This window comes from Rhinatrema bivittatum, chromosome 1 (assembly GCF_901001135.1).
Source record: "Rhinatrema bivittatum chromosome 1, aRhiBiv1.1, whole genome shotgun sequence".
In the NCBI taxonomy this organism is placed as follows: Eukaryota; Metazoa; Chordata; class Amphibia; order Gymnophiona; family Rhinatrematidae; genus Rhinatrema; species Rhinatrema bivittatum.
In genome coordinates, this window is record NC_042615.1 from 147,430,662 (window position 1) to 147,452,242 (window position 21,581).

Genomic DNA, 21,581 nt, shown 5'->3' on the forward strand with positions numbered 1-21,581 from the left:
TTGGAAAATGGACGCTGGTGAACTGAGTGTCCGTTTCCCTAACCTGACCGCCGGCACTCTTTTTTTTTTTTTGTTTAATTTTTTTTGTTTAAATCTTTTAAAATTTTTGTTGTTCTGACTTAATATCGCCAGGAGATTAAGATAGAGGATGTACAGAAAAGCAGTATTTTCTGTTTTTCTGTACAACCTTTATTGGTGTTCAGAAATTAATGGCAGGCATTAATTTCTGAGCATAAAAATGTGTGGATTGGATGCACATTTTTTTTTTTTTTTGCATGTGGGTGAATAACTAATAGCCTCATCGACATGCATTTGCATCTGATGAGCGCTATTAGTTTTGCGATGCATTGGACACGCGTTGTGGAGGTGCTAATCCCCTTATAGCATAAGGGGCTGTGGATGCGCCTACACAATGCACATCCAACCACAGGTTAAACAGTGCGCTCGGATGAGCGCATTGTTTTGTATCGGCCCCAAAGTTGCAAAATACTGATAATCTAACCAGTCCAATCAGAGCTGCATTGACTGCACTGGAGTACAAAATCCCAGTATCCACCACTACACTTGCTGAGGGAAAAAGGGCACATTGTGCTGTTTGTTCCTGAGCAGCATACTGCATTTATAATGAAGACATTATAAGAATGTTAAAAGGTTTGTGCATAGAAAGCAAACAACTACAATGAAGCTGTACTGTGATTGTGTTCTGTGAATAAATTAATATTGATTTTGTGTATCTTGTTACTTGATACTTTCACTAATATATTTCTTAGAAAAAGATTGTTTTCCTAAGTTTATAAAAAAAAAATGTTTTCATAATTTTTTTTACTAAATAAACAATTTTATTAATGTTAATAAAATAAATCATGTTTTTTCAAAGTTACTTTGCACTATTTATTGGGCATTTGGATTGGGTCGAAAAGGACCCCAGGATTGCACCAATATTGATATATGGAGTCTGAATTCCCCAAATAGAATTAATGGGTTTCTTTCTTGAAAACAGTGAGGGTTAAGTAAAGAATGTGAGTGGATTTTTAAATCTAAAACTATGCATTTGAAGACAGTGAAACAAGTAATGATCTGCAATAACTTACGGCCGATACAGTACAGTGCACTCTGGCTGAGCGCACTGATAACCCACATTTGGATGTGCGTGTTCAACGCGCTAGCTTTACCCCTTATTCAGTAAGGGGAAATAGCGCACCAAAAATGCGCGTCCAACTCCCCCGAAACTAATAGCGCCTGCAACATGCAAATGCATGTTGATGACCCTATTATTTATGCCCGCACGATTCAGAAAGTAAAATGTGCAGCCAAGCCGCACATTTTACTTTCAGAAATTAGCGCCTACCCAAAGGTAGGCGTTAATTTCTCTGGGTACCAGGAAAGTGCACAGAAAAGCAGTAAAAACTGCTTTTCTGTGCACCCTCTGACTTAATATCATGGCGATATTAAGTCAGAGGTCCCAAAAGTTTAAAAAAAGTTAAAAAACATTTTTTTAAATTGGCTCACTGGTTGAAAACCGGATGCTCAATTTTGCCAGCGTCCGGTTTCCGAACCCGTGGCTGTCAGTGGGTTTGAGAACAGACGCCAGCAAAATTGTCAGCTGTGAAACCTGCTGACAGCCGCCGCTCCTGTCAAAAAAGAGGCGCTAGGGACAGAAGAGTGGCTTGCCTGCTCTCCCGCGATTTTTACTGTATCGGCCTGTTAATGTTTTATTTTGGAATTTTGATTTTCTATAATAGGGGTAAGAAACTCTAGTTCTGAAGTGCCACAGATAGGTCTAGTTTTCAGAATATCCACAATGAATATGCATGAGATATATTTGCATACAAAGGAGGCAGTGCATGTACATAAATCTCATGTATTTTCATTATGAATATCCTGAAAACTCGGCCTGTTTGTGGCTCTCGAGGCCCTGAGTTGGCCACCCCTGCTCTACATGACCAATTTCTTCAGGCAGTTATCTGTAATAGATTGTACCTTTGATAAACCTTGGGTTTATATTCCGTTTTAGAAGTAAATTAATTATTTAAATTAGGTACTTTTTTTGATAAGATCATTCTATTATCATTTATTAATTATTTAACTGATATTAATGTTGATAGTTAAAATATACCTTGGAAGAGGTAATTAGAAACCCTAACAATAAAGAGGAGTGAAATGTTCATTGGAGTATGCTCCCAGCCTCGGGTGTATTATACAAATATTTGATTGTCTGCTATGCTACTTGGGTTATATATCAAGGATGGTCAACTCGGGTCCTTGAAATGCATAAACAGGCCAGGTTTTCACGATATCTAAAATGAATATGCATGAGATAGATTTGCATACAGTGGAGGCAGTACATGCAAATCTATCTCATGCATATTCATTGTGGAAATCTTGAAAACCAGGCCTGTTTGTGGCTCTTGAGGACCAGAGTTGGCCACCCCTGTTATACTGTATATATATTTTTTTCTTGGTCACTGTGCTCTTCCCAGGTGTTGACAAATATTCTGATATAGATTTTGGGCTCTGGTTTTACCACATACAGCAACCTCTTATAAATAGGAAATAGTTTCCCACAAAAATCTTATTTATTGGATTTTCAAAAGATTTTACGGGATGAATTTAGCAGTTAACAGTTAAACCTTTACATTCAAAAATTAGCACCCCTTCGGCCAACTTTAACTGGTTAAAGTCACAAGGTACACAAATTTAGGTAGAGGACAGGGTTATGTGATCTGTACTGATTTTCAGTGCTAACTACCTAATTTGACCAGGCAAATTTAGGCACTTCCTAAATGTGAGTGGAAATCATTCAGCAACCTTCCCCCTCAAGCTTTAATGCATATAAAAAGAAAGTGCCTTAAGCCCTGATTCCTGCTTCCCTTTTTGGCACCCTATAAATACATGAAAAAGTGCCCCAGACCCCTTCTGTCCTGGCTCCTAATGAATGAAAAAAAAACCCCAAACTGCTCAGATGCTCTTCTCCCTCCCTCCTGGCACCCAATGACTACATTACAAAGTACCCTAAGCCCCCCTCCCTTTCTTTCTGTCAGCACCTGATCAAACTCTGACAGCCAGTCCTGACCATAAAATTCCCCTCCTGATCTTCTCCTGCAGTCCCAACAGCCCTCACCCCAGTTCCTCTCTCACTCAGCACCTCTCCAAAAATCAGGATTCCCGAGTTACCCCTCTTTACTGGCAGGAAGGACATGCTGAGCTATGAGTCATGGCTCAGGCAGGAAGGTTGTGTCCCGCCTTCTGGTGAAGAGGGGACCCTGCCTCTGGAATTGTAAATGCTAATTCTGGAGGGACAGTGTATGGGCCAAGGGTTCGGGGGGGACCATTGGGATAGCAGGAGGGGGATTCTGAGGAGGTTCTGGAAATTTGTGAGGAGTGGGGTTGTCTTTAGTGATTTGTTAAGTACCAGGAGGGAAGGAGGGGGGGGGGGGATTGGGAGACTTTTTCTTCTATTGATTGGATGCCAGAAAAGAGGGACATAGGAGGGATCAAGGCACTTACGTTTGTATTTATTGGGTCGGGGAGGGAGGATTTAAAGAGCTTAGCCCATTAGTGCTGGCTCAGTCTGCAGGGCAACCCCAGCTGCACAAAATGCTGTCCTAAATCTAGCAGGTCAATTTTGAATGACTAGATATAGCTTAATTTTCAGGTCAAAACCTAGCCAATTAGGTTCAGTTCAAAATCTGCCTGAAGATCACCTGGTAAAATTATCCAGTTATCTTTTCCACTCAGTGGCTTTTTGAAAACTGACCCCCAACATGTCTAATAAAAAGTTCTTTCTTGAATTTAGCCAAATCACAAATCTCAGAGTTCAAAGCTGAGTTTTCTGCCCCTTCCTGAAAAAGTACCCAATGCATTCACATATTATGAACCAAATGTGATGACTAACACAGCAGCATATGTTGAATGAATAATACATGGCACATAAAAACATCGCACATTTCATAACTGTAATTCTGGACAGCTTTTGTGCAAAATACATACAGCAATCAGACTGACAAAAAGCCATGTGCTGAGTTAGGTTTTCCGAAACAATTACACAAATATTCTTAATGCTTATTTGCAGCCTCTTCCTGAGACTAAACATTGCTGATTATACTTTGTAGCTGAAACGGCTGAGAAGCTTTGCTGAAAAAAGAAAGACCAAAAAAGACTTACAACTTTCTATTTCTAGTGTGCAATTTTGTTCATCCAGTGGGTATCTGCGTAGATCCATCATGCAAGCAGCGGTTGTTGTGATCCTAAAAGAAATTTGAAAAAAATATTCTCATAAAACAAGTTTGCCGGGTTGGCTGACATCAGTCTAAGTGACGTGTTAGTGATAAAGAAGGAAACTAATATGCAATCAGCAATCATGGGCTCATTGATTCATGGAGATGTCTGATTGCTGTTAATGGGGCTAAGAATGAGCTTTTTTCTTGAAGTCCTGGCAAAGGGCCAAAGGAATATTCAGAGATTTTTCTTCCCCTTGGTCAACCTCACTGGTACAAAGCCCAATATATACCTGACATGGCTAATGAGTCTAGCCACTCGTTCTCCTTTCAATTGTCAACCATGGAACAGAAAAGATGAGGATTCATGTTCTACATATACAAAGGCTTTGCAGGAATTACAGTAGCAGAGTTACTTAAGCATCTTTCTCCCCTCAAAGTGCTCACCTTCTTTTGATGTGAAATACAAAGAGAGGACAAAGATATAGCCACAAAGGGCAATGATGTTTTACAATTTTAAAATTTAAAAAAAAAAAATATACATACAGACCTGCTGGCTCATGGTCCCCTAATGGTTTGTTTACAAAAAGTGAGATGCATAACAGCATATCATCTACAGCATTCTTAGACGATAACTTCTATAGATGGACTGCAAAATCCCATATAACAGTAAGGCGTAAACAATTACATGGTCTTGTGGAAAACTTAGTAACATTGTGTGGCCCCTGTTATAATGGAGGTCCTGGGAAGTGTATCAAGATGCTGAGTGAAAGGTGGTTCTTTCCCCCCCCAAAAGGGGATGGGTTTAGTGTGAAAATATAAAGGTGTTTTCACAAGCCCTAGGATGAGTTGAGATAAGGATCTCTGAGACTGAGGAATCTGCAGACCCGGCAGTTAGCCCTTGAGGAGTTCAGGGCTAGAGAGCTGCTGAGGAAGTTTGCTGGAGAAGCAGTAGAGCTCCCTCCGGTATGGCTGTGGGTCCCCAAGGAGGATAAGGACGCCAAGTGTGCAGGGGCACTGATTCTGCTTCGGGAAGCCCAAAGTCGGAGAGGTTCTGTAAGAAGAGAAGGTTTCCTGTCTATGTTCCTCTGTGCGGACTTAAGGAAGAGAGAGACCCTAGTGGGGAGCTTAAGAGGGAGCAGTATCTGGAGGATTTTTGCTTCAGTAATTGAAAACAAATTGTGAGAACCAAGGGAGGATTTTGTGATTATACTGAGAAGTTTTCTCTGATCTTAAGTGCTGAACTATTTTCTCAATTTTCCATTTGATTGTTCTGATTCTTTGGATTTTGAACTTGGACTCTTCAATAAATTCTTTTTCTATTTTTGGAACAGAATAGAGGTGTAAACCTTCTGTTTTTGGGCTGTGAGTCTCCCCTTGGGCCCCATAGCTATCTATAATTATTTTTCAGTGGAAAGAACCCTGTGCTGGGGCTGCAGAGAGGTTATTTTCTATCCCTGCCACGTTTGAAGGTGACTCCCCTGTGAAAAGGGGTTACAATAGTAAATAATGGCTGATAAAACCCCAAATGGGCCATTCAGTCTGCTCAGTTCAATGTGTCTACTTTAGGTAAATATACATATAAATTCATCTATGAAATCCAACACCAACTCTCCTATCCCCCATGTCTTTACCTGACTTCCTACTACTGCCCTCTATATCTGTCCCAAAAATGCCCCAAATTATCTTTCTTATCTGCTTGTTTGGTTCCAGTATACGTTTACTTTATCTTACCTATTATTTTATAACATTTCCCTTTAAACCTATTATTTCATTTATCTTTAAAGCCTCTTTCAGTCTTTATGATCCCTCCATACATGAATTTGGCAAGATACTGATTCTGGACCTATCTCTTCCTCTTATTTCACCCCATGGCCTGCCTCTTTTTCTTCTATCTTTCTCTTCCATTTACCTACATTTCTTTTTCTCCCTCCACCATATCCAGTCTCTTTCTCTTTTTGCATCCATGCCAAAATGCAGAGTGTAAGCAATTCCTTCATTAATCTCATAATGTTAGCTGATACTTCAAAGCCAACATGGGAACAGTCAACCCTGCACTTTCAAGCAGACCATGACGATAGTGACATGAGGGTAAACTGAGAAGGGAAGAAAAGCATCCGGAATGGTGGGAATTGGGTGTCTCACTCACATCTGTGTTGAAAGGGGGAGGCAAGAGAGGGTGAGAAGAAGAGTCAGAAGCAGCAGGAATGGGGGTCTCACTTTTTAAATCTAAGTTGGAGCATGGACAACCTACAGGCAGGAGAAGAGAAGTGGTGGAAATGAAGTCTGCATATTTTCAACAAAGGATAAGGAAGGGTCCAAGTCTAAGATGAGCCATTTTTGCTAATACAGACCTGGATTTGCTGGCCTTCCTCAAATTGGTTTTGGATGAAATCCAATCCCCAAATCTATTTTGTCCCATCTCTACATAAAAATATATGAAGGTGATGAGGATGATAAGGCCCATCTAGTTTCTCCAGTTTACTTCCTGTTTACTTGTTATATTATACTTTTATACTGCCTCCCTTAAGAAAAGTTCAACCCAAGGCAGTTTACTTGCTGCAGGTTTATCTCTGCCTTCCTTGTCACTCCTTTTCCACTAGGATCCTCTAGTTTTATTAGTTTTGTTATTTACTTCTTGAGATTGTTCAACTCATCATTTTTAACCTACAAAATAACAATGGCCTCTGCAAACATAAATGTTCTTTTAAACTCTGTAATGCATTTTTACTACATGGAGTTTGCATATTGTTTTCATATACAGTAAGTGTGGAAGATGATGAAACCAGAATGGATATGGTCTTCTTTGAAGGCTGGCAAGAGAAACTAGTATCCTTACAACAGAATGAAAGTATAGCAGTGATGAAAATAGGTTATATGTTTACAAATATAACATAGTATAACAACCTAGCTTGATGGACTCTCTAGCTGGTTTACATCAAGCCAAATTGAGTGAACATTGCACAAATCTCATCTTTGGGTGAGTTTCCTCAATTGAAGATCATCAAATATTCACAAGAGAGCACTGTTCTGTTCGTACGTCTCACTTTGAGTGTCAAAGTGGCCCCTAACCCCCACACTAATACCTAAACCTCACCTCGAGTTACTAGGTAAGCCTCCTATAGAGATATAAATACCTACCTAGGATGAGGACATTATGGCTAGTATCTCTCTCTCTCTCTCTCTCTTCCCCCATTGGTTGTAGAAGGGCCATAAAACAACACACAACAAAGCCCTATCACACAGCTTTACACAAATGAAAAAGATAAGGCTTTGCAAAACTGTGAGCTCAGCCCCAAACTCCTCCTATTTTTCTCAGTGGCATCACACCATGCATTATGGTGCTTTACGCATGTGAAAACGCCATATAGCACTTTGATAAATGACCCCCCTTAGCTACAGCATATGATCGCATGCCTGGACGAAACAAGATTGTTCATTTCCTTGAAAACATTTTATTATTATCAATAAATTTTCATCTCCTGTGCTTATAAAATTGTCTTACTAAGGCCAGATTTAAGTTTTTTGGCAAAAACTCTGCAAGTCAGACTGCTTATACAAATATGAAATATTATATCTTTTGGCCAAGTCTTGATTTCTGGCAACATCTGTAAGGAAACTTTCCCCAGAAATATTATTCAAGAAAACTCTTATGCCTAAAGTGTTGCAGAACTACTGTCCACTTCTGATATTTAGCATTCTGAGGAAAAAGTTTTATAGCACATTTTGGAGATGCTTTTGCTTACTTATTTTATCTGTGGATATTTTCACTTCCAGAAGTTGCAGGAAATTAAACTCTTGTGCAAATAATGTACTAGTTCAACAGTGTGAAAGAAAACAAGATTGCAGGATTTTTGCCTTTTGCCAAAAATTTAAATCTGACCTTGGTATACAATCTTTTTCTGAAGTAGTCATCCACATGAAGCCCTGTATTGAGTCTAACTTACATGCATGCCTCAGTTTTGGCCCGAGAGATAGTGGATATAGCCCAAATAGCAACTGTATGTATTTAAAGTGCACATATCCAAAACAGCACAAGATGGAAGGTAAAGTACAGATTTGCACCATTCAGAAGAGAGATCTTAGGGAGATCATATCTGATGGCATCAAGATAGCAAACCTGTGTAACAGAGTAGTGGTGAATCATAGGAATGCTAGGGTACAGAAGGAGAGCTATTACTAGGAAAAGAAAAGAGGCATCATTATCTCCATTCAACTCATCTGGGATGTTGGGATTAACTTTAAAAGGGATTTATATAAATAAAACTCAGTTTTAAATACATAATGGTCTTTTGAAAATTGCCTGGTGGTTCTGCCCATAAAAATACATGCAAAGGCGATTTTGCACATACTTCTAGATGCACCGCAAAGAAGCATTCCTGGGGATGGGGTGGGAGGGTGGGGTAGGGACATAATTTAGGCACCTACTTTTGATTTTCAAAACTAGACATTTCAGTATACATGCACAAAATACACCTACTCCCAAGCAGGTGCAACTCTATATGTATATGTCGACATTGGTTGCATGCAGATTTGTGAATTTTTAAAGCGTATTTATGCACATAAATTTGTTTTAAAGTTCTGGCTAAAGTCTGCAAATAAAAAATATCTGCAGACTTCAGCCTATGTGGGCTTTGAAAATTACCCTCATTGTGTGCAACTCTGGAGACTGCATCTCCTAAAGAATATTGACAGAGTACGGGAGATCCAAAGAAGGGCTACTAAAATGAAGTAATCTACTGTAAATAAACCATGTATTCAGTGATCATCTAATAGTCCATTTGAAGCAGGATTTCTACATTTACTAACAACTGTCAATTCTTATCATTCTTAGCTTATTTTCCAAAGGGAAGAAAGTTTATTAGATCACTATGGGCCTCATTTTCCAGAGGGATCGCACGCGATAAGGGACGTTTCGCACGCGATACCAAAATGGGGGCGGAGTCGGCCCCAGAAGAAGAGGAGTCGGGGCGTCACCGGGGCTGACTTCGCGAAGACGTCGTGGACGACGAAAAGGTAAGGCCCTTTTCGCATCCGAGTTTGCGCCCAATAGCTACACCTTCTATGGTGGCGCTATTGGGTGCGAAACCGCTGCCGGCTAGCGCAGGCCCGCCCCCCGTTTCGGCTCCCCGCCCCTCATTCCCTAAAGTATTGCAGGCCTGCGATACTTTAGAAAATGAGGCCCTATGAGTGAATATGCATGTGTGTATGTGTGTTTCTGGTTGCGTGTCCCCACCTTCCCCCAATAACGTTTGTGTTCTTGTCTTATCCGTTCCACATTTTTTGTACATATCAGGAGGTTAAGGGAATCTTGCTAGGGCTATTTTTTGGGGATCCACTTAAGATCTACTTATATGGATGGAGTATTTTTTTTGGAATCTACTTAGATCCACTTAGTGCCCATCCAGAAGGTAGGCTCCACTTATTTTGTGTGAAACACCTTATTCTAAAAGGCACAATAAAATATTAAATACAACTATGATTAAGGATGAGTGTTAATTTGAATTTCTTTTACACTGATTGGATGGAATGATATGAAGAGGGCATCAGGATATTTTTTGTGCATTTCTATCTATTTTCACTCTCTACCTTTGAACTACTCTTACCAGATGACATGTTCCAAGGCTCTTGGGAGCCCTTGCCAGCCTAAGGATTGGAGAGGCACCTCTTCTGAAATGTATTCTCAGTGTTTTACTTGTTTATTTAATTACTGTATTTACATCTTCTCTTCTTTCTTGGCCCTGAATATACCATCTACATAGTACACCCTACCCTGACTAGTCCTGATGGACCAGAGATCCAAACACAGGTCTTCAGCTCTGAAATCCCCAGTGCTGTTGCCTGACTTACAAGGGTCTACTGTTTGACCAAGAAAACACCTAATCCTTTTTGGATTATATTTGGGTAAGGTCTAACATTCGTTGCATCTTGCTTCAGTCCTCTGTTGTTGTTTATAATTTACTTTAAGGCAACAGTGGGTAATCACAATAGAAAAATGGAAAATGACTAGCCTAGTAGTTAGAGTAATAGGCTGAGAGCTGAGGAAACCAAGGCTCAAATCCCACTTCCCTTCACTAATTCTCCCTATGAGCATGGGCATGTCACCATATCTCATGTTCTCATTTGGATAGTAAGATTTTAGGGGAAGAGGATTATTGTTCTTGAATACTAATAATGCTACAAGCAGTTGAGTATTATTTAGAAAAGTAGGTTAAAAAGATGTCTTCCTCTCTTCAGAGTACCCACTAAAAGCCACATGTATAGAGCACAGTCTGTAGAGCAGTAGACTATAAATCTTCATGTTTCCATAGGAACAGATCTACCAGCTGAAATGAACCACACTGGATTTCTGGATAAGATTACCCTTTATGTCATATTTCGCTGGGCCAGATTCAACCTACCTTTAATAATATTGGTACTGTCACAAACGAAAGGAAATGAGAATATTTCTGTCTTTCTACTAGAGAAACTGTTAATACATTTATAATAACCAGAGGCATCCTTGGCATTTGATGCCCATAATGAAACCGACAATTCCCATTCCTCTTTTTGTATTGTTTTGTTTCCCTACGTGTTTCTTGGATGTGGATACTTTAGTTGTACTTGACTTGCATGAGACTGTTTTATTATGGACAAGCTAGTCTAAGTGACTGAGAAGAAAAGCCTGAGGGTGAAAAAAAAAATGTATGCATACATTTTAGACCTATGTTACTAAATCTTTCCACCCATATTGTACCTATGAGAAAAATCTTTTCAAGCTTCAGGCCTGCATGTACAGTCAAGTGTATATTGTTTCAAATCAAATCTGAAAAGTTGTTGTTGAAGGTTTTTTAAATTTGCATTTGTTTTCTGAGATGAAATTGAAATAAAAAGAGCTTTTCTGGACTAGCCAGCAGGTGGGAAAACATCTGTCAGCTTTTATTTACCTGCCACATGCTTTTCTAGTGGAATTATAACAGTAAATATTTGATTTGATATCTTTTTGTTTTCCACTTGATTGGGAGATTCTGAAAATGAACCATTAACTGAATGTATTTTGACTATTAACTGGGAATGGAATACATTAATTTACTTCACAAAACATACATTACTGATCTTTTGTTAAAAAATGTAAGACATTTTAGGTTCTTTTTCTGGTGTTCATCTTTTTCATGATATAACTAAGGAAATTCACATTAATATGTAGAGAAATTATTTGTCGTATACAAGTATTGATGTGTGTGTCTATGGATTTTTATTTAAGGGGGAAGGGGTGTGACCAAATGCTTTATTAGTAATGTAACCCCTCCCCTCTCACAGTCACCTTCCTAGCAGGTTGGGGGAATATTCAGGTTCTGTGGGATAGGGACAGGAATACTCTTGCAGGGCCAGTATGAAGGTTTCACAGTCCAAAACTTGTACAAAGTCTACCAAATACAAAGCAGTCCACTCCAATAATGTGTTACAAACAGAAAAAAAAGTACATAAGACAAAAAATAAGTCCAACAGGTACAACACAACAATAGTAAAACCACAAGAATTAGTACTCCTGACTATAGATAGCACAAGAAACCTTAGACAGTTCTCATGCACTTTTCCAGTTTAAAAGCCAATTCCTCATGCACCTTGAAGAATAAAGAAGGGACTTCTCAGAACTGAAAGGTTCCTTTTCTTCAGATACTTCCCCCAGAGCTAAGGAATCCATTTCACCCACTTTAGTAAAGTTTCTCAAACACCTTGTTGGTACAAACTGCCTCTTGGGCCTGCTCCTAAGCCCAAATCCTGGGGATAGAACTCTCCTGGATCAGCTCCAATATTCAAGCAGGCAGAAGGCACACATTCTCCCAAAGGGGGAACCCCCCCTTCCCCCCAAAAGCATGTCCTTTCCCTCACTGGAGCTCTGGAAGAGCACAACAGCTCCTAAGTTCCCTCATTGGCACTCCTCCTTAGTGACCATAGAGTCACCCTTATAGATTCCTGCATACTGACACCTTTATGGGGTATGGATCCTCCTTACCTGCCAAATGACCAACACATCTTCTAAAAACCCCATTATCCTTTCACTTCTGGAAGATTCCCCTTTTTAATGAATAGAAAGGCCACTCTTCTACTAGTAAGGGCTAGGCCCCTTACAATAAGAAACTAGTCCTACGAGCATAGCTCACAGACTGCATAAAAGGCATTTCATACTTATATCAAACACAGACACAGAGATCTATATTATAAGCAGCATTAAATCTGGGCATTAATAACTGATTTTTACATGCTAGCAGCACATTTAATAGCTGATTTATTACAGGGTGAAACACCTTTAGTAAAATGGTGTTAAAACCTGTTTTGATGCTAGCTAACACAATTTGTGTTAGCTTGCCAAGGCTAAAGAACAAAACCTAATTGCATTTCCTCAGGAATGTTCACGGGGGGGGTCCCCTGTTCTAGGTTTTCCTTTAGAGGGGAGATGGAGGAAATCATTGATGCTGAGATGGCAGGGAGTGGGAAAACATTGGTAGAGCCTGGGTTAGTAAGTTCAAATCTGTGGAGAGGCAGAGACAATAGCTCTGTCCACATGAGATGTGTGTACGGGGATAGTAAGAGATACGTTAGTGCTAAAATATGACTATCCATAATGGAGAGGTCCCTGTTACATCAAGGTAGGAGTGGCTTGGAGAATTATCTAACTCTTAGTAATGGGCAAGGATCGGCAAGGATTTAATAAATTGTAAGGTTAAAAGACCCCTCCATATGGTCAAGGAAGGCAAAAGCCCCAAACACCCCACATTCCTCTTTTCAGATTCCAAGCTATTTGATTTCCAGCCCCATCCTGCTAGTCCCAAGCATGATGTAGGGAAGATAACAAGCTGGGTTTTCCCAGGTTCTTCCAGGCATCTGAGGAGCCCTGACTCAGGCTGGAGGGCTAGTACAATTACAAGCAATAGCTAGTATGTCTTATAGTCTTGGTGCAATCTGTGACTACCCTTAAAGCACATAGGTTGACCATTACAGCATCAAACAGCTTGCAGATAGTTCCGTTTCCAACGTCATTCCACATATTTCTGTTGTTTAATGATTGCAAGTCCTTGCTGATCCACATGCCTGTCACGACTTGTAGGGAATCAGGAAGAGCTGCTGTCCTCTATGATGTGCCTCATGTGCTGCAAGTCACTTTTACAGTTAGGGGTGAGCAGGGCAGGTGTGCTCCTACATTCTCAATGATCTGCTCTGTATATAGCATTAAGGCTAGAGAAACTGTTGTCAGCTGAAGACTTAATGAGCCTACAAGCTGCCTCCATAGCACACGGGACACAGTGCTGAATGTAAAGGCCTACTGCCCCCAGAGATCTCATGAGGTTGGCATGATGACTGATGTCTTTTCTGTGTTGGTCTCTTGTTAGACACGCATTTAGTGCCATCTAAGGCCTTGAGGGGCTCATATCAGTACCTCAGACAATGTAGGTCTCATATATGCCTCTGACAGATGTGTTTTATGTGGCCAGGTATAGAAAATCAGTGCCAAGGAAGAACTCAGACTTCCTCATCAGCAGTTAGGGACAAGCAGCCTCTGACATCAATCTAGCTGGATGACAAACATTCCAGGAACATGTGCATTGGCCATGTGTAGGTGCACGAAGTACTGCAGCTAGTCTGTACTCGAAAAATAAGTGTGTCAGTGTGCGACTCAGTGAGTGATGTGCTATGTTAGCCTCTATCAATCTCAGTGTCTGGGGGTGCTGTTGCACTCGGAGAAAGTTCTTTTTTACTCAACGCACAATTAAACTCTGGAATTTGTTGCCAGAGAATGTGGTTCGTGCAGTTAGTATAGCTGTGTTTAAAAAAGGATTGGATAAGTTCTTGGAGGAGAAGTCCATTACCTGCTATTAAGTTCACTTAGAGAATAGCCACTGCCATTAGCAATGGTTACATGGAATAGACTTAGTTTTTGGGTACTTGCCAGGTTCTTATGGCCTGGATTGGCCACTGTTGGAAACAGGATGCTGGGCTTGATGGACCCTTGGTCTGACCCAGTATGGCATTTTCTTATGTTCTTATGTTCTTATCCCTCCCTTACCACAGCAATCCATACCCCAGGGCAGGCAGTGTGTGTGCATTCATTTTGCACACACTGCTTTTGGACAGCGGTGATTGAGTGTTTCCACTCTTGAGATTGGGCGCCTCTGACAGTTGAGCATATGGGCTGCAGTATGCATGGCCTCAGACCTTGTACTCTAAAATTTCTCCTAGTCCACTCACTGATTAAACCTAGCATTGAGAGAGGGGGTGGAGGTGTGAAACTTGACAGCATGACACATCAAATCTGCTGTCTTACAAGTGTGCATATTAGTTGACATTTGCCTGTAATGCACACCCCCACCCCCCATCATGGAGGCTTTCCCACCTAGTACTTGGAGTGGCCTAGTAGTCCAGTTATTTGGGGATGTGCAGGCTACCCAGAGCTTACGCTGTCACTGAGGCTTCCCATTTTAGGGAGGGAGGAAGTGGGTGTTAAGAAGCTTTCCACTGAATGTGAGTATGCTGAGATGGCAGGAATGTGGAGTAGCAAGGACCACCTAAAGGCATCGATGTTGGCCTGATTCATAGAAACATAGAAAATGATGGCAGAAAAGGACCAAACAGTCCATCTAGTCTGCCCAGCAAGCTTATGTTAGTATCTGCCGCGCCATACAGGTCACCCCCATTCTTAGTTTCCCAAGCCATCAAAGCCAGGGCCCTTGTTGATTGCTGTCTGAGTCCAATTTCCCGTTACCTCTTTCCATTGAAGCAGAGCAATGTTGGAGTTGCATCAGAAGTATCAGGCTTATTGGTGAAAGATAATAAGCGCCACACCAGCAAGTTACCCCCATGCACTCTTTTTTTCATTTCCATCCTCTAACTTTAGGGATCCACAGTGTTTATCCCATGCCCCTTTGAAATCTTTTACTGATTTATTTCATTTGTTTATTTATTTATTTATTTAGTAGCTTTTATATATCGACATTCGTGGGTACATCGTGCCGGTTTACAATATAACTGAAGGAGGAAATTACAAAAAACCAGAGTGGGGGGGAGAGGGAGCAGATAGGAAGAGAGAAGGGGCGAGAGAAGAGAGGGAAAAACAGGAAGAGGAGAAAAGGAACAGTACCTGATGGAAAACAACAGAAGAACATAATAAGTAGCATTGCAAATTATACACTCAGTAAGGGACTGTGTATAACCTTATATACTGTGGAAAAACTTATATAAATTATACACTCCAAAAAGTATTGTATACAATAATAACAAAAAGTATTATATACAATAATATACATTATCTTTAACTAGTACATACAGGAGACACTATATATGACATTACAAATTATGCGTTCAGAAAGGCAATGCTATATAGTCTAGCAGGGTTGCTATAGGGAAAGGTAAGGTTTAAAGGATAGCGGAGGGGGGTAAATAAAAGGGGTATATAAGTAATAAAAGGTGTATAAAAGTAATATAAAGGGGTAATAAAAGGGGTATAAAAGTAATAGACATAAAAGGGGTATAAAAGTAATAGACCGGGGAACATAATCGCGTACCTGAAAGGGACCTTCATCATCGGATTTTCAGTTCATCGCGGCACATGGCAACAACTTCAAAGTTAAGTACTTTTTGCGGCACTTGGCAACAACTTTCAAGTTAAGTATCTTACTAACTGCAATAGCTAAGCTGATGCTAGCTTGATAAAGTACTCTAAGCAACCTATGATTACACAATACCGCACACAGAAGCAATTCCAACTCTGTTAGGTTACCTGATACACTTTTCAGGAACCTAGTGCTATATGAAGGTTGCTTTACCCCATACAGTAATTGCATTTTATAAGTTATTTATACAGTGAGAAATCAGTATATATGTTTGATGTTGGTTGTTTTTCTCACTATAAGAGGTTTTGTCTACATATAGTATGGTCCCAAACGGCAGCACCAGCCTTCTAGGCCCTCAGCTCTTCGCCTGCAGACATTCTTAATAAGATTCTACTCCCTCACTCCTCCTCCCTAGTTGTCACATAGCAGCTGACACTCAGTTCCAACTATCAGAAAGTAGATATCATATTTGGTTTAGAGGGAAATGTACAAATTAGAGATGTGAATCGTTTTCCATATCGTCTTAACGATAGAAATCATGTGGCAGGGCAAGAAAATCGTGTTAGGCACGATTTTTTAGTTAAAAAATCGTTAAAAATCGTTTTTTCCGATTAGTGCGCACTAACTCGAGTTAGTGCGCACTAACGGGAGTTAGTGCGCACTAACTGGGAGTTAGTGTGCACTAACTGAAAATGATACAATTTGACACTTTTCAGGTCAGTTAAGGTCAGTTTAGGAATGAATATGTATTCCTATTGGCTGCCCTCTTATTTATTCATGTTACCAAGCTTCCCACTGACAGTATATGGGGGATGGGAAATGGAAACAGTTGGTAGCTTGACAAAATAAGTAATGTGATCAATGTGACTAGAACTTGTGCCCTAACCCTGATACCAGGGGTATTGTGATCTTCCTGCACACAGTGCCCTATCCCTATTAATACCAGGAGTGTTGTGATCTTCCTGCACACAGTGCCCTAACCCTGGCACCAGGGGTGTTGTGATCTTCCTGCACACAGTGCCCTAACCCTGGCACCAGGGTTGTTGTGATCTTCCTGCACACAGTGCCCTATCCCTATTAATACCAGGAGTGTTGTGATCTTCCTGCACACAGTGCCCTAACCCTGGCACCAGGGGTGTTGTGATCTTCCTGCACACAGTGCCCTATCCCTATTAATACCAGGAGTGTTGTGATCTTCCTGCACACAGTGCCCTAACCCTGGCACCAGGGGTGTTGTGATCTTCCTGCACACAGTGCCCTATCCCTATTAATACCAGGAGTGTTGTGATCTTCCTGCACACAGTGCCCTAACCCTGACACCAGGGGTGTTGTGATCTTCCTGCACACAGTGCCCTATCCTTGGCACCAGGGGTGTTGTGATCTTCATGTACACAGTGCCCTATCCCTATTAATACCAGGAGTGTTGTGATCTTCCTGCACGCAGTGCCCTATCCCTAATACCAGGGGTGTTGTGATCTTCCTGCACACAGTGCCCTATTCCTGATACCGGGGGTGTTGGGATCTTCTTGCACACATCCCGGTATCAGGGATAGGGCACTGCATGCAGGAAGATCACAACACTCCTGGTATCAGGAATAGGGCACTGTGTGCAGGAAGATCACAACACCCCTGGTATTAGGGATAGGGCACTGCGTGCAGGAAGATCACAACACTCCTGGTATTAATAGGGATAGGGCACTGCGTGCAGGAAGATCACAACACCCCTGGTATCAGGGATAGGGCACTGTGTGCAGGAAGATCACAATACCCCGGAGGAGTGAGGGTCAGGCAGCTCTCCCCTGTCTGTGAAGCCAGCCTCTCACTAGTAATGCAGGGAGGGAGCTGTCTCAGACTTCACCATCCTCCCCCCCCCTCACCCACATACCATTCACTAGCTGGGACATGGGGGAAGTCAGGAGTGAGGGTCAGGCAGCTCCCCCCTGTCTGTGAAGCCAGCCTCTCACTAGTAATGCAGGGAGGGAGCTGTCTCAGACTTCACCATGCTCCCCCCCCACCCTCACCCACACACCATTCACTAGCTGGGACATGGGGGAAGTCAGGAGTGAGGGTCAGGCAGCTCCCCCCTGTCTGTGAAGCCAGCCTCTCACTAGTAATGCAGGGAGGGAGCTGTCTCAGACTTCACCATCCTCCCCTCCCCCTCACCCACACACCACTCACTAGCTGGGACATGGGGGAAGTCAGGAGTGAGGGTCAGGCAGCTCCCCCCTGTCTGTGAAGCCAGCCTCTCACTAGTAATGCAGGGAGGGAGCTGTCTCAGACTTCACCATCCTCCCCCCCCCCCCTCACCCACACACCATTCACTAGCTGGGACATGGGGGAAGTCAGGAGTGAGGGTCAGGCAGCTGCCCCCTGTCTGTGAAGCCAGCCTCTCACTAGTAATGCAGGGAGGGAGCTGTCTCAGACTTCATCATCCTCCCCCCCCCCTCACCCACACACCATTCACTAGCTGGGACATGGGGGAAGTCAGGAGTGAGGGTCAGGCAGCTCCCCCCTGTCTGTGAAGCCAGCCTCTCACTAGTAATGCAGGGAGGGAGCTGTCTCAGACTTCACCATCCTCCCCCCCCCCCCCTCACCCACACACCATTCACTAGCTGGGACATGGGGGAAGTCAGGAGTGAGGGTCAGGCAGCTCCCCCCTGTCTGTGAAGCCAGCCTCTCACTAGTAATGCAGGGAGGGAGCTGTCTCAGACTTCACCATCCTCCCCCCCCCCTCACCCACACACCATTCACTAGCTGGGACATGGGGGAAGTCAGGAGTGAGGGTCAGGCAGCTCCCCCCTGTCTGTGAAGCCAGCCTCTCACTAGTAATGCAGGGAGGGAGCTGTCTCAGACTTCACCATCCTCCCCCCCCTCACCCACACACCATTCACTAGCTGGGACATGGGGGAAGTCAGGAGTGAGGGTCAGGCAGCTCCCCCCTGTCTGTGAAGCCAGCCTCTCACTAGTAATGCAGGGAGGGAGCTGTCTCAGACTTCACCATCCTCCCCTCCCCCCCCTCACCCACACACCATTCACTAGCTGGGACATGGGGGAAGTCAGGAGTGAGGGTCAGGCAGCTCCCCCCTGTCTGTGAAGCCAGCCTCTCACTAGTAATGCAGGGAGGGAGCTGTCTCAGACTTCACCATCCTCCCCCCCCCCTCACCCACACACCATTCACTAGCTGGGATATGGGGGAAGTCAGGAGTGAGGGTCAGGCAGCTCCCCCCTGTCTGTGAAGCCAGCCTCTCACTAGTAATGCAGGGAGGGAGCTGTCTCAGACTTCACCATCCTCCCCCCCCTCACCCACACACCATTCACTAGCTGGGACATGGGGGAAGTCAGGAGTGAGGGTCAGGCAGCTCCCCCCTGTCTGTGAAGCCAGCCTCTCACTAGTAATGCAGGGAGGGAGCTGTCTCAGACTGGTATCAGGGATAGGGCACTGAGTGCAGGAAGATCACAACACCCCTGGTATCAGGAATAGGGCACAGGTTCTAGTCATATTGACTGATCACATTACTTTTTTTTGTCAACTACCAACAGTTTTCATTTCCTATCCCCCCAACCATCACCTCAGTTGGAACCTTGGTAACATCAATAGATAAGAGGGCAGCCAGCCAATAGGAATACATATTCATTCCTAACTGACCTTTACTGACCTGGAAAGTGTCAATTTGTATCATTTTCAGTTAGTGCGCACTAACTCCCGTTAGTGCGCACTAACACGATTTAACGATTTTTAACGATAAATCGTTAGAATTTCTATTGTATCGTGTTCTATAACGATTTAAGACGATATTAAAATTATCGGACGATAATTTTAATCGTTAAAAAACGATTCACATCCCTAGTACAAATGGTTGCGTACAGATAGCCTTTGAGTCCTGACACAAGTTAGGGGGCCGAAGATCAAGTTTTGTGTGATGATGACTCAAACTTCCCCTTAACACCACACAAGCTCTACATGTACACAATATACTGTGTTGAGCAGCTAGCTACAGACCATATCACATGCAAGCAGGAGTTCGCTAAGAGTATACAGTGTGAAGAAGGCAACAAGAGACAATACTGAAAGTAACCCAGTAATAAACTTCTTTAGCTCTTGCTATCTTCCTTAGGAGCATGCACAGCATTTAGTTGTATGGCCTAGCCTATATGGTCTTGCCTGCTAGATAAGTGGATAGTTGGAATGTGCAAGGGTATTCTAGCATCAAGGTCATGTGGAGGGCAATCCTGGCACCTAGTAAACCATTAACACAAAAACCACACAATGAAAGGAGCCAACCAGGAAGTGTATTTTTGAAACCGGTGGTCACTTTATTAGCGAAGACATGGAGTCCACTGTTTGAAATAAAGTCAAAGTCTTAGGTAATCACATTCTGCAAGGACAAGATAGCAAATAGCACAAAACTTTCTAAATTACATGAACAGCACAATCTGTATAGACCTGTACCTACCTTGCATCTTTTCCTTTTGGTTCAATCATGATTACAACAAAGAATATAGAAAGCAAAAGTGGTACCCCCAATAGCTAATGTTGGAGCTGATAGCAGCCTTGCTATGTGATGGCTAGGAAAAAGCCCCAGAGCAGTGGCATAGCCAGAAATGATTTTTTGGGTGGGCACAAGATTAACATGGGTGGGCTGTAGGCATGCAGGTCTGAGACTTACTAGTTGTATTCTTATTGATAAATAGTGCCATATACTGCACCCTACAATGGCTTTCTAAGTAGTTTCCAACAGCCATTATGCATCATTTATAAAACTTTAAAATATTTACCTCAATTTTTTCAAACATTTACCAGCATTAAAAATTCCTTATTAATCTGTATTAATTTATTTTTATATTTATTGCAGTTTATAAATGCACAAGTATATCATGCAAAAAGGACAGAAAACAAACAATCAGATCCAATCAATCATGTAATTAAACAAAAATGAATGTATTCTTTCATGAATCCTCTTTGCAAAATCCAGAATTCATCATAACTAAATAAAATATCATTAATCATCAGAACAGGTGTAGAGCAGAGCTAGGACAATTCACATTACAACTAACATGAAAAAATAATATTCAAATTCTGGTGTCACCTCAGCCAAAAATATCCCTCAACTGCTATTTTGTGAAGTAGCACAAACTCCTGCAAAGAAAGAGACATCTAGAACCTTGCCATACCATACAGTCACAGCACTGACTCTCAGGACTCAAATAACAGTAAACTTATGAAAAAAGCAGCAATGCAAATATTACACCAGGCCCTAGAACATTAATACATTACCTCCTGGAATAACAGAACAACTGGACTACTACAGAGAAACTGCATGTGAGCAGAAACACTGCACTTCAGTCACACACACCAGGCAAAACAGAGACTGACCTTTACCTAATAAAGAAATAAGAGACTACAAATTAGAAACAGAAACATGTAGACAAAACCAAAATAGAAAGCCTGAGAAACTAGACTCTGAATAGTGGAATACTGAAGAAAGAACAAAATACACAAATATAAGAAATGCACATTCTCAAAGATGGCATATTCAAATTTCTAAAATCTCAAAATAATTTTTTTTCTTTGTTTTCTAATCTTTGTATTTTTCTAATCAGTTGGTCATAGTCTCTTTTTCCAATTTTTCCCTTGTCACTCATTTCCTAATTCCTTTTCAGTCTCTCTCTTCTACTACTGTATTCTTCCCTTCTTCCCTCACACTCACACACACACACACACACACACACACAAGATCTCACTCTACATGTTCTATCATACACACACACAAGCCCT

General features: G+C 41.9%; 1 protein-coding gene across 1 annotated transcript in view; it reads right to left on the minus strand.

The window, feature by feature from the left end:
• The window catches only part of GABRB1 (gamma-aminobutyric acid type A receptor beta1 subunit), an 879,662-nt gene that overhangs the window by 211,522 nt on the left and 646,559 nt on the right, over positions 1-21,581 (minus strand). Inside the window, exon 6 of the mRNA XM_029588350.1 lies at positions 4,165-4,247. Coding sequence (XP_029444210.1) covers positions 4,165-4,247 — 83 coding nt within the window. The remainder of the gene's footprint in view (positions 1-4,164; positions 4,248-21,581) is intronic.